The sequence below is a fragment of the Urtica dioica genome, chromosome 1 (genome assembly GCF_054948205.1).
Source record: "Urtica dioica subsp. dioica isolate 48M chromosome 1, U.dioica_male_clone48M_v1_H2, whole genome shotgun sequence".
NCBI classification, from domain to species: Eukaryota; Viridiplantae; Streptophyta; class Magnoliopsida; order Rosales; family Urticaceae; genus Urtica; species Urtica dioica.
This window is the reverse complement of record NC_142756.1, coordinates 19,341,266-19,356,994: the sequence shown is the minus strand read 5'-3', so window position 1 is coordinate 19,356,994 and position 15,729 is coordinate 19,341,266. Positions and strand designations below refer to the sequence as shown.

The following is a 15,729-nucleotide window of genomic DNA, read 5'->3' as shown; positions in this document are numbered from 1 at the left end:
AGCATTTCAACCTCCACAAGCTTCTCAACGATCAAGCTTCATAAAGGTCAGTAAACGTGTAATCGCTTTTAGATAATTTTAATAGTAACATGTGCTTGCTCTTTGTCTAGGTTAGTAAAATCGTTTTACTTGTTTAAAAGAAAATTTTTATTTTCCTACGCTTGCTCGAAGCGTTAAATCTTTTCTTAACCCTAGATCAATTCCAACAATAAGGATCTTAGGAAATCCACTTCAGGATATGTGTTCATCCTGAATCGTGGATCTGTTGTTTGGAGGAGTATCAAACAATCTTGCATTGCTGACTCCACAATGGAAGCAGAATATGTGGCTGTTTGTGAAGCATCCATAGAGGCTATATGGCTTAAAAAATTCATTAAGTATTTGGAAGTCGTTCCAAAAGTCGATGAGCCCATGACACTTTATTGTGATAACAGTGGGGCTGTCGCTAACTCAAAGGGACCTCGAAGCCATAAGCCCTCTAAGCGTATTGAAAGGAAATACCATTTTATTCGAGAGATAGTATAGCACGGAGACGTGTAGGTGAAGAAGATCTCGACGATGGACGACCGGGCAGATCCATTCACCAAGGCTTTAGCCAGCAAGGTCTTCGACCAGCATCGAGAGGGATTGGGCATGAAGGACTACTCACATCTTCTTTGAGTCAAGTGGGAGTTTGTTGGCTTTGATGCCCACAAGAAGAGTAGTAGATATTGCGTATATGCATTTGATGTAATAAAGTCTCACGAAGACTCTTGCTTGTAACTCCTGAAAAATTAATAAAGAGTTAAAAATTTCATTCATTCTTCCTTGTTTGTTTGAAGCTTTATGATAAACCTTAGTCTTTAGTCCTTAAACATAGCTAACAACAAATGAAGAGTCAAATACAGATTTGCATGAATAAACTCTTCATGGCTTGCTTAAAACAGTATATTCACAATCTAAGGATCAAAGGGCTATTGATCCCAGTATGATTGTTAGGAGAACCTATGATGTCTGGTTATGAGACATAGAGAGTTGGAGACTCTATAGCTCTTCCTAGGTATCTTCTGAAGATACTGAATTGACCAGTGCACTTCTAGGGATGGTATAAGAACAAACCATTTAACCTCTTCTGTCTCAAAGTCATTATGTATGAATTGCATCATGCTTACCTCAATCCTGAAATGAGACATGTCATTTCATAGCTTACATACGCTCATTTGAGAAAATCAGAGTTCTAGATTCACTATGTGATATAGAAAAGACTTATCGATGAAGTACTAAGTTATGAAGATGTCATGAACAACTTTGTGAAGATCTCATAGATATGGAATTCATGTACAAGATTGCTGAAATGCAATGTATATCACCTCATGCTTTGTTTCTTGGAATGTGAATAAATGAACTGGCCAGTGTCCGAATTGAGTCATGACTCTTTTGGATGAATCAATGTGACTTGTTAGCTCCTCGTCAATACATTGTTTCTAACTTATTCACAAGTGACAAATGAGTTGAGGAAATAACAACTAGAAGGGTAATATGGTAATTTTATAAATCTCATCTAGTTGATGATATTCATGAAGGGAAAATATAGATAATATTCAATGGATCCACTCATCACAATTAAGTAGAATTTGAAGTAGAAAATATATTTATTTAAACCGAGAGATTTTCAGTGTCAACCCTTTAGTTGAGTCGGTTGACATTAAGTTAGAACTTGGAAAAGGTTTGTGAACTTTTGTGTCCAAGTATGCTAGCTCAAGCTTTGTTTTGGATCCATGAGGTCACTACCACAATTCATTAGAGTAGGATTTGTTAAACTAGTAGCTAAGTCAAAACAAGTTCAAGTGTTGAACTAGACGAATTTTACGAAGATTGTCTAAAGGGTAATTTTGTCCATTAGGACATAAGATGGTATAAATGTCAAAATAAGATTTTGGACATTATCATATGATGATAATGTGAATTAATTCACACGGCCATGATTAGTTTTGGGCCTTGAGGATTAAATTTCAATTTATGAAATTTTATGAGAAAATTCTACATGGCATTTTCTTGTATTGTCCTAAACAAATAAAGAAACATCTAGAAGCATGTTCTAGATGACAATTTCGTGGCCTCCGTCAAAAGAAAGAGGAAAATTATTTTGTGCATTGATGTATGAAGATACCTGCCAAAAAGCAAAAGAGGAAACAAATTTATAGCACATGGTTATTGTTTCACACGTCTAAAGAGAGAAAAAGGGAAACAAATTTCGTTTGATAGTGCCCATACACGATTAAAGGTTGTTGTATGCAATAAATGGAGCTTTAAACCTTATACAAATATATTGTCGATGGCATTTAATACCAATAAATGCAGGTTTCAAACCTGATACAAATATATTGTTGAAGGCATTAAATAGCATTAAATGCAGCTTATACAAATGAAGTCAAATTCAAATTCAAATTACGCTAGTGATTTTGCATTCAAATTCAAATTACGCTAGGGGTTTTGCATTCAAATTCAAATTTACAGCCATGTCTAGAATTAAACATACACCATGAGAACCAAAAAGTTCATAACTAAATTAGGTTATTGCATTTCGTTCAACGGAATTGGACTGCGACAGGTTGCCCGGTTGTGTCATACTCCTCCACATTGAGAACATTTTTGACCACCAGTGCTATCACCTTCTCCTTGAGATGGTATTCTTCTCTTTTTGGTCTACCAGCCTAACGTGCGTACGTTGAAGGTGGTTTGACTATGATCTATTTCATGTTGTCGGGAATCACCCATGACTCAACGCTGCCGTGTGGATGGATTACACCTATATAAGAAGATTTTCAATAGTCTGTAGTATAAAACAAAGAAATATAGTCCTCAACAACGTAGTTTCGAAAGAGACAACATGTGATCCTGTGGGGACATATAAAGTTATCTATTTGAAACATACGACACGTGCATGCCTTATTCGCCAAATTTATAGCCCATTACTGACCATCTCTATCAATGACCTCGAACTCGTTCACCGATGATGGTCGCACCTATACAACAACAACAACAAAAATTTAGTTACGTATCTGTAACTAAAAAATAGAGTTTAGTTACGTATGTGTAACTAATTAATATTTATTAGTTACGTGTTCGTAACATATATATATATATATATATATATATATATATATATATATATATATATATTATTAGTCATAAGTAATTAATACACAAAATTACATACTTGTAAATATATATTAGTTACGTGTAAGTAACTAATAAATATATTTGAGTTACACGTTTGTAACTAATTCACAAAGTTTAGTTACAAACTCGTAACTAATACACGAAATTTAGTAACATATATGTAACTAATATATATATATTTACACAAGCTTACCTACATTCCACAAGCTAGTCTAATGTACTCGATAAGCTTTGCATTCGAATCCACAGAGAGAGCAGTCATGGTTCCCAAGGCTTTTTCTCTTCTTTCATAAAACCATTTTGTCATCCTCTCCCTCAAGAAATCAAAGATCTTTGAGATCGGAAATTCTCAAGCTTTGCAAGTACAGATTTCAAAGATTCGGCATTGTTGGAAGTCATGATGGAGTACCTTTTTCGCTAAAATGTGCGAGAGCCCACTTTCATGGCCTACCTCCATCTCAAGGTAGGTTCGGATTCCCATGTCTTCTTCATCAAGCATACCCATAAACTTTTCCCACTCGACGTGTGTGTACGCCTTAGGTCGCACCAAAAAATTTGCATGCCGCTTCTTTCGTCAAATCTTTGAATTTATTCCGCACACCAAAAAATTTGTATGCCGCTTCTTTCGTCAAACCTTTGAATTTATTCCACACATTTTTCAGTAGAGATTACATGCAATACCCATTATCAGATTCTCTGAATATCTTTCCAATAGCCTGAAGTATTCATTTGTTCGTATCCGATACAATCACCTGATGTTGTCTCTCCCCAATTGCTTTTTTTAACTGTGTCAAGAAGTAAACTCATGACTCAATAGACTCTAAATCACCAACGCCAAAGCCAAAGGCGAGTGGATAAATCTGTTTGTTTTTATCCATCCCCCAAGCTGAAAAGTGCGTGCCTTTATAGTAATTCATCAGAAAAGTTTCATCGATGATAATTATGGGACGAAGGTACGTCCACCCCTTTTTCCATACACTAAGAGACATAAAGAAGTATCTAAAACGACAAAAACGTACAGTACTCACAAGATCGAATGAAGAACCTGGATTGGCCGTGTCCATCGTACCTCAATGTAGGCAGCTTTGCGAATGATCCGTCCTCAGTCCAATATAACGATTCTAAAGCTTTCTCTTTATCCTCCATGCTTTTATAATTCATTTGCACTCCATAATCTTGCTCCATGTGCGTCGTGATGTCTTTAGGCCTACACGGTGATAATGTTGGATCTACGAGCCTGTGTTTCACAACCTCACCAACCAAATACATGGTTACCTGAGGTTGGTGTCCTTGCCTGTATTGTGCAACACAAGAGTGCTCAGAGTCAAACCTACAAACATCAGGCATAATAACAAGTTATATAAATGTATACTGTTTTACAGATTTTAGTTACAATGGTGTAACTAATATTGCTTACAGTTATTAGTTACATACTTGTAACTAATATCCAAGAAATTAGTTACATTCATGTAACTAATTTCTATAGGTTAGTAACTAAACCGTGAAAATAGTGACTAACTTATAATTAATTCATTATATTACGTAACTAATTTATATATTGATTTTTCCAATATTACCTCGTTATATGAAATAATAAGATTTTCCTCAGTCTAACTGCCCGTACGGTCCACTTACAAGAGTCATCACGACAAACCACATGGAGATACTGTGTAGTAGATGTTCTAACCTTGAACGTAAAATGATTGTTGATTGCAAACATGCTCCAATGTTTTTGCAACACAGCTTTGTTAGCATCCAATCCTCCTTTATATACCCTTATGGGAGAACGTATGTCCATCACGTTTAAGAGTGTGGAATCTGATAATGAAATTGTTGTTGCTCCTTGAGAAGACGGAGAAGTGCTCAGTTTGCCGACGCCTGGATGGGGCTGGCTCGTTCACCGACGGGTGGAGGGGTGCTCGGTTCGTCGGCGGCTGGAGGGGACTCACTCTCACTTGTGTCAAATATGTTTCCGTCGTTGGGGATATGAGATGGTTCTCCGGCAAGAAGAGAGGACTCTTCAGCTCCCCGAAAACCACTACCTCCGGCATTCAGAGTGGAACCAACATGCGCAGAAGAAGTCTTCAATGACTCAAGCTACAAAACCAAAGACATTTTTTATGTATCCAGTTTCTCTTTCTGGATATGTAAATAACATGCCAAAGTAATGTCGGAGTCAATTACTATTGGTTTTACCGCCCCTTCTGTTTCGTATTTAACACTCAGAACCTTATGAGTGTTTTGATTTAACTTTCCCCGGAACACATGAACAAAACTTTAGTTAAATCCTCATACTTGGTCGTCGACGGTATGAGGGCTGCATACGAAACACCGGCCTAGTAATTATCATCTCTGAGCCATTGACCGCTATGCTTGACATACGTAAATATATCTCCTTTCATCACCGCTGCACAATAATAACAAGTAGAATTTGTTACACACATGTCACTAATTATTACCTGGCAGTGTGGCAAATTAGTTACATTTACGTAACTAGAAACGAAAACTAGGGGAATTAGTTATTAAAAAAAGTAACTAAACCTTCAAACAAAATATTGGTTTGTGACATATCTATAACTAAAGTCAATAACGTTAAATATGAGTTTCAAAAATGCAGGCATGTAAATCTGGGTTCCATAATATTTTTTTTTCATAATTTAAATTTTGTAGATGAAGAATCCGAGCCTTACTTTTATAGCTTTGGCAGATGCAGATCTAGGATGAAAATTTACAACAAAAAATATGGCGGTAATCTCCTGATTTGGATCTAGCCCGGTCATCGGATTAAACTAACGTGAGGTTTGAGTGGAAAAAGCTCACAAAGAACTACTGTGATGATGGTTGGAACAAGGTGACGAAAACTACTGTGATGATGGTCAGACCAAGGTAACGAAATCTTTTGGGACAGTCATGGCAGATAACAATGGTGGATGAGTAGAAGAGAGATGAAGGTGGATGAGTAGAAGAGAGATGAAGGTGAAATGAAGATGAAGATGATGGTGGGAATCGGTGGGAGAGAGGAAAAAAAAATGGGGTTGAAGAGAGAAATATTAGGTTTAGTATTAGGTGGTAGAGTTTGTAAATAGGGATTTATAACAAGATTATAGTAAGTTTTATTGCTCTCTATTTTTACTGGATTTCTCTCTCTTTTGAACATTCCTAGATGTGTAATTTTCAACAACAACAAAAAAAAGTAATGTGTCCAAACCCTCTAATTTACTCCTACTAATGGAAAAACCCCAAAATAACATCAATTGATGATCGTTGGGAGACTAGGCCATGCACTTCAGGCCAAGCCCACGTTCCAGACCTAGCCCAACGTCTTCCCCGGATTAAGCGCGCTCCAGGATGTCCCACCTAAAATATGTTTATCGGTCGCTTGTTTTTTTTTTAGATAAGAGCATGATTTTGATTACAAGTATGATCTTCTACGTAGTATTAAACGATGTGGATTACAATATCATGATCATCTTCTCTCCACCACTATGAAACCTAGGTCATCAATTTTTTTTTATGACCCACAATTAAATGTGAGCAAAATGGGTTAAACTTTTAACTGTTTTATATGGTCAATCGTGAATTCTATAAGAAGGTTAACTAAATAATCGTTAGTTTCAATATTTTTTTTCCTGGTGATAATGATTTATCATGAAATAATCGGTTAAAATTTACCGCTCGATCAGTTTTAACCAAAATAAATTATTAAACTATAGATTAATTAACTTAAAATTAACAATTTTAGCCACAATAGAGAGAAGTTATGGACGAAGTGGCACGAAGACGGTGTGCTTCCTGGCAGTGACGGATCTAGGTGGAGGCCAGGGTGGGCCAATGCCCCCCCTCAATTTTTGAAAATTATTTTTTTACCCCAAATTTTTATATTGTTTTATAATTTTACCCCTAAACTTTACTAATAATTATATTTTTTACCCAAATTTGTAAGTTTTTTTTCAATAATGCCCCTCCTAAAAAATATTTCTCAAATTTGCCCCCCCTTGATTGAAATCCTAGATCCGTCACTGCTTCCTGGCGACCTTAAGCGAGCCCTATTTTCCAAATTTTTGACATTTTCAGACAGAAAGCTCTGTGTTAAATTTTCCCTTGTTATTTTAGCAAAATACTATATCATTATACAGAGTATGACCCGTATGCTTGTCTACAATACACGCACGTATCTTTGTAGGTCATTTGACTCATTGATGTTAAGACTTCTGTGAAATAAGATGCAAAAAAAAAATAATAATAATAATAAATAAATAATAAATAAAAAATAACCTTTACAATTATCATTTTCAGCATCAAATTTAAATCTTTCACGTCTTTTTATCAACTAAGCTCGTTTGTTGAGGATCTTTTCTTTCTATAATCTGTTATCTACGCTGAACATCATAATATCAACCTAATTTTTCAAACATAAAATAACTAGCCATATGAAGGGAAAGAAAGAACACTTCTGCATTTAACCTTCACTGTTTTGCAGACTTTTTACCGTATCTGTTTTTCTAACTTCGTCTAACATACCTATTTCATTATATTCTTCATTTTCAATATGGCAAACATTCATACATAGTTACCATGTTCAAACGCCTTGCCTATAGAAATAGTGCTAAAAGCAAAAAACCCAACTTCACACCAAAACACATCCAAAAAAATATTATGATCGCACTCACTCCATTGATGTGGGACCATCTTCCTCGTCCACGTCATCACCGGAGCTCCCCAGGACGACAGCTGTCAGCATCAGCCTCCCCGCATCGGGGTAGTCCTTGTGAGACATCAGAATCGCCTCCACCGATGGTCCCGATTCAGCCATTCTCGGCGGCAAGACCCGGTCGAATCCTTCTCCTCCGAAGGCCTCGGCGGTGGGCCCGTAGCAACGGAGAGAGGCCCCAAAGAGGGCGGTGTGTCTGAGGTGGCGCAGGGTCTCGGCGTCGCTCCACCCCTCCGCTGCGGAGGCCCGGTGGAGCTCGGCCCAGTCGTCCTGGTCGCCCGCGTTCCTCCAGCACTCTTCCAGAAGGTTCTTGCGGGCCCGCCGGAACGTGGGACCCGTCCAAGCAAAGACTTCGAAAGGGTAGAGACAGAGCTCGGGGATTCTCGTCTCCAGGCACAACTTGATTAGCGATTCCGGGTTGAGAAGCCGGTCCGCAATCTCATCAGGGACGAGTTTGGCTATTTCTTCCTGCGATTTATGTCAAAAACCGAAAATTATGGTAAAAAAAAAAATTCACGGTTGAAATTGCATTGTAACTATTTGTATCGATATCATTAACGGAATCTAATGCTCTTTTGAGTTGGAAAATTAAATAAAAAAAGTATGTACTTGTTTATAATTTTATGAACTACCAGTAGAACACAACCTTTAGGTTGTTTCATTGAACTCGTGGTATTCGCCTCTTCTATTTATTGGAAGACAGGCCTCAAGTTAAATTGTTTTAACTTTTATTCAGTGTTTTTAGGTCTGAATATAATGTATTTAGTTTGTTGTATAAAACAACAAGTTACTTACCTTATTAAATATGTTTTAAATTGTTTAGGTGTTAATTTCGTTATAAAAATTAAAATGACAAATATACTACGTAGTTCAGGGATGCCCATACGCAAAGTTGCTGGTTTCGGATCTGTTAACGTACCTGCAACCTTAGTATCTTCAAGTCGGCTTCAATACGTTTCACATTTGCCTCGTCACCCTTTCCTACAGATTGAGCATTTAAAAAGTATAATACGGATTACACACTATTATAGAGATCGTTTCAAGAATTAACTCGGGGAAAGATATCACAAAGCAATTATAGACGTTCACGAAAACAATATGGAAATGCAAATTGCTCTTGTTTAAATTTATTTTTCAAGCAACACTCACGCACCCCGGAGAAATGAACGTGAAAGTATAGCAGTATATAATTATTTACAATAAGCTAATGCGTTTTAACTTACTGAAGCTAGCAAAATCACACAGCTAAAAATTCTTCGAAGCTATACTTCATATTAGAAAGGGAGGGAGCTGAATGGTAATTTCACCTGCTATTGCAGCAATCTTTGAGAGATTCAAGAGGCGCTTTCTATCTTGTAACTTTGGAGCCATATTTCCATATTCGGGGTTCATGGCCTCTTCTGCTTCCAGCTTCGAGCTCTCCTGTTGAGCAAGAGCCAATGAGTGAAGCGTGTCTGAAGCCGGGGAGAATTGGTGAAGAAACAGTTCGTGAAGCCACATCAGATCTTGGTGACGCTTTAGAAAACTCGATAACTCCTCTGGAAACTCTTCCCCGAGCCTAAGAAGTTTAGAAAATTGCCTACTCACATACAGTTGCTTAAGCACATAGTAACTGAATCCTCCATTGGGTCCCATGCTCTCATGCTATACATCCAAAAATAAAATATGAGACATTCATAAGCTTATACAGACAGCATTAATAACATCTCTAAATGACACCATACGATTGAAACAACCTAAGCTCGTACCATCAGATTTCTAAGCAGCTCTGAATCGTTGAGGTCGCAGCAAATTTGCCATAATGTACTGTAGCATTCATGCCGTATCGCAATCGACAATAACGTTGAAGAATACTTTTTCAGCATTTCTTTCTGCTGCTCATCAGTTTCTCCACTTAAACCCTGAAGCAACTTGACAGTTAAAATATGAATTCCCATCAACTTCAAAAGACAAGAAAAAGGGGAAGAGCGATTACCTGTTGCTCAGCTTCAACGAATTCCTTCACCTGTCGATACAGTGAATCAAGCAGTGAATCCCTTCTACTCCAATACTCATCCAATAGACCTTTGTGATCCTCTCCAAGATCAACTTTAGCTGCAATTGCACCGGCGTACATCTCAAGCAAGACTTCAGTCAGCACTTCTAGGTGGGAATATAAATCTGATTTTGCCGACATATCAAGCACAGACGCTTCTTTTAAAAGATTCAACATGAAAGAAGCAACGCTCCACGTTCCACTGCGTACCACATATTTACAGAACCAAGGTGTTATGCCCTCAGGCGGAGGATACCAAAGATGGTGTTCGTTCTTGTAATCCATTGCCCTTCGGATCAGAGTAACACATGCATCAGAAAGTTCGCAAGCCCTCTGGGTCTGAACCCCAAATGGTTGCTCTGTGGTTATGATATAGTCTAGCTGTTTGTCTAAGCAGTGAAACATTTCCTCGAGATCTGAGACTTTGCTGTAGAACACTTCTGCATTATCTCTGTCCATTAAAAGAACGGTACCACGGCGAGTTCTTTCACCAACTAATTGAATCAGATCCCAAAGTGCCCCAGAAGCTTGAATTTCTTGATTAGAGCGCAAAGAGCCAGCTCCAGCTGAGCGGTTCTGGCTGATAATGTCTTGCAATTCCCTCAGTTGAATAATTCCAGCAAGCTTTTCACCGTGTTCCAGGACAATCTGTAGTGCATGTCCTATCAACAAAAGAATAAAATAAATATCGTTAGAAATTGTTCTATTTGAGTTTTACTTTCCCATCTTCAACTTACCCTCACCTTTCTTCTTTTCCATTCTCAAAAACCAACACAAGTTATATTCCAAAGCATTACACTTTCTAGATACATAAATGAGACTGAGTAGCTAAAGATCAATCCAGTCTGGGTTTTGTTTTTTGAGAACAAACTAAAGACAACATATGTAAATTCAGGATTGACGAGAATTAGATGAGCATCCATGCAGAAAATGTGCTCTCCGCTTTAATCTCGCTCCGTAAAACTAACATTTAAATTGTTTGTATTTAATAACAAAAATAGACGTACTCTGTCTAGAGCATAGCTCTTCGTGGCATTTCGACAGAGCAAGAAACTGAAGGAAACTATGATGCTTCTGCTGCTTATCCGTGAGCTGAGATGCAACAACAGCCATTGCCAGAATTTCAGCTCCCCTGGTTGTTGTCCAGTGTTTCGCCAAGGTGTCAATGATTGATTTGCTCATCCTTGCAAATACATTTGTTTCTTCATCCCTATCAAATGCTCTAGTCTTCTGAAGCCTATCTAGTAAGCCTTCAACCTGTCCAGATAATTGAAATTCATGGAAAAGTTGACCCAACAAAGTTTCTGATTCATCATCGAGGGAACTTTGGCGGGCAGTAACACCCGTAAATCCCTTTTTTCCATCCATGGGAGCCGGTGGCTCAGAGCTTACTCTTCTAGGAACCATTTTCCCACCAAATGTGAGATTACTTCTCTCATCTTGTGGTGATCCTTCTTTTGAGCTACCCTTGCGCGATAGGCTTCTTTCAGGCGGTTCTACTCCACCAATAATAACAGCCTTCTCGGGTATTGCCCACATTCCTGCTTTCTCAGTTAGTACAATCCACGCCCCCTCTTCAAAATCATCATTAGAAGGCAGAACTGAAGCATCTAGAACTTTACCAGCGTCATAAGGTAGATCAAACTGATAAAGGCGAGTCGAACCTCTATAATAATGAGAGACTGTTGCTGTTCCATCGTTAGAGAGTATTACTGTCGAACCCGAAGGCTTGCCACCAACCCTGAGTCTCATTGAGAACAAGAAATCTTCATCCTCTACTCTTGCTTTTGGAATTATTACTTGGATCGGAGCTCTTTTCTCAAGAACTCTATCATTTCCCGTCTCTTCACCCACCCCAGATTTGTAGTGCATTGTCAGAAGCGAGTACTGTGTGTAGCTTGAACTGCTAACTCGGTCCTTACAAAATGTGGCAACCAGAATAGTTATAACTTGACCATGAATGTCTACTTGCACATCAAGTGGCCATATACGCTTCTGCCCGGCAAGATCCTTTTTAATTCCTAGATCACCATCAGTCCCGATTATTTCATGCGACCAGATCTTTGACACATTCATAACAGGAGAGAGTTCAACTGTTAAACACTGTATCTCATGATCCGTTAAAAGAAAAAACTCCCTTTTGGATTCAATGGCAGAAGGATGTGAAAAACGCCATATCAGAGACCTTGGATACCCTTTGCTTCCTGTGAATTGACCACAATCGCTGCCTTGGGAGGTTGAACTGGAAGAACTCCAATTTACTTTATGGCGTTTAATACCGGACGGACTACAAAAAAACTTCCAAAGCTCCCCGTTTGAAGTACAAGCAAGTGCAACACAGACATGCTGAGAATCAGGGATTGCAGAAGCAATTAATGAGTTGAAATTTACAGTGAAACTGCTCCTCTGCCTGTTTAGGGTTTTGGGAGATGAAATCACCCCTAGTTCATCAGAAGATGCAATACTCGTAACTGGAGTCGTTTTAGATTCAGAATAAATGTCCGGCCAGTAAACAACAGAACGTGTTTTTTTGTTGCATAATATGACAGAACCGTAGTTATGATGTTCCAACTTTTTCTTTGTTCTAGTAGAAGTTCTGTCCCAATTGACAGCACAAAGCATCCAACAGTTACCATCGTTTCCCCCAACCTCTCCTTGCTCTAAAGCACTTGAAGGAACATCAAGAACAACACATTTCACTGATGCGGAAGGAGATAAGTAATTCCAAATGAAGAGTCTGCTACCGCAGATAATCCAAACTACAGATGATCCCTTTTCCACACCACCAGATACAAATGCATCACCTGCCCAAGAAACAACACAGTAAGAGAAGCCTGTCAAAACATTTTTAAGCCAACCCTAGAACCTTCAATATATCAGACCATATAGCGCACTCATTTTGTTAGATATTTGCTCGCATGTATTCAAGAAACTAAAAACAGCTTACTTATATTTATTGGGGGTCATAAAATTGTGGTAAGGGTGATAATTTGGCTCAAGAATACAAACCTGGAACGCGCCTCTGCAGCAATTTGGTCTGCTCATCCCGAACCACCAGAGGAAATTCTCCAACATATACTGGCTTGACTGGGTCAATGCTATCTTCCTTCTCCTTCTTCTTCGCTGTTGGAATTCTAAGTACATAAAGACAGGGTAATTAATGATCTATCGATTTATATTATGAGTATTACACACTTTTCCTCTTTAAAAAGCTCTGTATATGAATACATATGCAAGAAGAAAATTATAACTTAACAGCCAAAGAGCTCCTATAGAGAAACCTTCTTGAGCTAATAATTTTACATCCATGAAAACAGTATTCCAGAGAGGATATTGTGTACCAAAATTCAGATACCAAATTCATGGACATCGTTGGAAAACGTACTGAAGTTGGTTTGGTGAATTTCTTCTAATCATTCTAAAACAGACAAGTGCCGAGAACATCACTACAGCGATCAATTTTGTGAACATTTTGGTGATGATAACAAAAATTCGGTCCAAAAATTAAATTTAAATTTCAGCTAAATGCTTTGGTTAGATCAATTATCCGAAATTCTTAAAAACAAGGATGACTAATTAGCATCAATAGATCAGATTCTATCAGATTAAATCTGATCTTCTAAGACAATGTTCTACTAATTTTAAACACACAACAATCGAACATAGCTTCAAAACAAATTCAACGTTTTAATCGAAAACATTTTAGTACTACTACTAGTAATATTATGCATCACAAAAGTCGTTCCATGAAAGAAATTCATTTTCAACTAAATTCTTCGGTTAGAACATTATTTATCCAAAGTTCTTAAAGCAACGCCGACTAATTAGCACCGTTCTAACAGATTCTATCAGATGAAACCTGATCCTCCGACACAAAGTTCTACTAATTTCAGACACAGACACACACAACAATCGAAAATAGCTTCAAAGCAAAATCAACATTTCAATGGAAAACAGCATGCATCACAAAAGTTGTTCCATGACAGAAATTTATTCAAACTAAATGCTTTGTTTAGGTTATTCTATATCCGAAGTCTTTAAACATCAATGATTAATTAGCATCGTTGAATCAGATTCTATCAGATGAAACCCGATCTTCCAATACAAAGTTCACACACAAGCAAAAATCGAACCTAACTTCAAAACGAAATTAACATTGTAATCGGAAACACTACACGAATTTGATTCGGGATCGTCGGTGTTCGTTACCTGGCCAGGACGGAGAGGCGAGGAGCCCAAGTAGCAGGGGTTCCGGTGTCCGGACGGTTGGGGACGAGATTGTCGGCGCTGGAACGGCGATTCTCGACGAGAGGAGTCGCCGGAGATCCGACGGCGCTTGGCCTCTTGGTTCCCGGCGAGAACATTGGTAAGAGATTGGGATTCAAAAATGGAGGGAAATTTGTTTGGTGGATTTTGAAGGGTTTAGGGCTTATATTTTAAGACGGGTAAATTGTGTTCTCTACAGGCTCAAGTGTAAGAAGTCTTGAAGGTATTATCCGGTGGAGTGTACGATTACATAATGTAGCTACATCAACTTTTCAGGCTAAATATGGAGTGGACTATTGGCTACTAGTTAAGATTTGGTTAATTTTAGTTTTATTTTTATGATTGTGTTACTTTAGTCATTAACTTTTTATACGGCAAAACCGTGAACCAGACTGGACCACCGATTTTTAAACCATTGATTCGATTTAAACGATTTTTTGTCTAATCTGATCCAGTCTAGTATTTTGGACCGATTTAAAATAATCCGATCCAATTTGAAAATTTTGGACTGCGATTTAGATCGGATCGAACCGATTTTTATTCTGTATTATTTTTTTAGTTTTCAAATTATTCTAACACATTTGAATGATCTAATATGAGTTGAACATCTTAATTAATATATATTTACATTAATATTTAAAAAAAATTATTCTTTTTACTATTTTCTAATTAAATTTGTACAAAAAAAATTTTAAAAAAAATACTTAAAGCAGTCAAAATCGAACTAGACCGTTCAAAACGATTTGGTCCAATTTAATTTATTTTTAAATGATCCGACCCGATCTAAAAAATTCAATCGGTTTGGAGGCCGATTTAAAATTGATTGAATCGTGCACACTTTTCTCTGTCTCTAATCTATTAATATGGTAGGCATTGAAGCATAATAACTATGTTAAATTTGACCAATAGTAAACTTGTTATACTCTATTAAGAATTAAAAACTAGTCAACGAACACATTAATTATAGGTGGTGTGATGTTTTTTTTTTAAGAAAAAACTAAGTGTGATATATTTTTACTCTTAATAATACATCCGAAATAAAAAAAATTATTTATAATAAATAATAAAAATAGATAATAATTCAAATAAGAGAGAACCGGTCAACTTTAATAACAAACTATGGAGAGTGATTAGTGGAATTTATTGACAACAAAATAGAAATGATTGTATAAAATAAAAGGCTTGTAAGTAAATAGATATCAACAAACAATCATTAAATTTTGAAATTTGATATGGTAAATTAGTGGGACTTGAACTGTTTTAAGTAGTTCTCATTTTCTTCTCCACTGATTCCATTCTAGTTCGTTTTGAGGCATAGTAATCCACGTTCATTGTTTGTATGAAAACAGTCCTTGTCGTTTTTTTTTTAACTGAAAAAAAAAAAAAAAAAAAAAAAAAAAAAAAAAAAACTACATTAGATTCTGTGAGAATGACACGTGCTCAGGGTTCACAACTTGGCTTACCATAGGTCGGACCATAGACCTATTCCTATCTGTATGATTCTCGGGGGACCAACCACGACATCATCTAAGAAGAAGAGAAGACGGTTCCATTT

At 37.2% G+C, this 15,729-nt stretch overlaps 1 protein-coding gene and 1 long non-coding RNA gene across 3 annotated transcripts; both read right to left on the bottom strand.

The window, feature by feature from the left end:
• Positions 1-2,876: 2,876 nt before the first annotated feature.
• LOC149407709 (uncharacterized) lies at positions 2,877-3,658 on the bottom strand. Its single transcript, XR_016299757.1, has 3 exons — positions 3,572-3,658; positions 3,356-3,476; positions 2,877-3,005 (listed from the first exon to the last, which is right to left on the bottom strand). It is a non-coding gene; the product is annotated as an uncharacterized LOC149407709 (long non-coding RNA).
• A 3,935-nt stretch (positions 3,659-7,593) lies between these two features.
• Positions 7,594-14,447, bottom strand: LOC149407708 (nuclear pore complex protein NUP133-like). Of its 2 annotated transcripts, none has more exons than XM_089615076.1 (8): positions 14,118-14,447; positions 12,918-13,042; positions 10,916-12,712; positions 9,849-10,570; positions 9,622-9,783; positions 9,181-9,517; positions 8,793-8,854; positions 7,594-8,341 (listed from the first exon to the last, which is right to left on the bottom strand). In XM_089615076.1, exons 1-8 carry the CDS (start codon positions 14,270-14,272, stop codon positions 7,829-7,831), a joined length of 3,873 nt encoding a protein of 1,290 aa, XP_089471202.1. In that variant the 5' UTR covers positions 14,273-14,447; the 3' UTR covers positions 7,594-7,828. The 2 variants fall into 2 exon arrangements, with proteins under 2 accessions (XP_089471202.1, XP_089471211.1); XM_089615085.1 differs by having other exon boundaries at positions 9,622-9,774.
• Positions 14,448-15,729: the final 1,282 nt, after the last annotated feature.

What these genes read in the sequence shown, in the direction of transcription:
- LOC149407708 (XM_089615076.1), bottom strand. Translation starts at nt 14,272, where the DNA reads ATGTTCTCGCCGGGAACCAAGAGGCCAAGCGCCGTCGGATCTCCGGCG. An exon ending in GCTGCAGAGGCGCGTTCCAG is followed by an intron (nt 12,713 to 12,917) that starts GTTTGTATTCTT and finishes TTTCTTGGGCAG; the next exon opens with GTGATGCATTTGTATCTGGT. An exon ending in AGCTGCTTAGAAATCTGATG is followed by an intron (nt 9,518 to 9,621) that starts GTACGAGCTTAG and finishes TTGGATGTATAG; the next exon opens with CATGAGAGCATGGGACCCAA.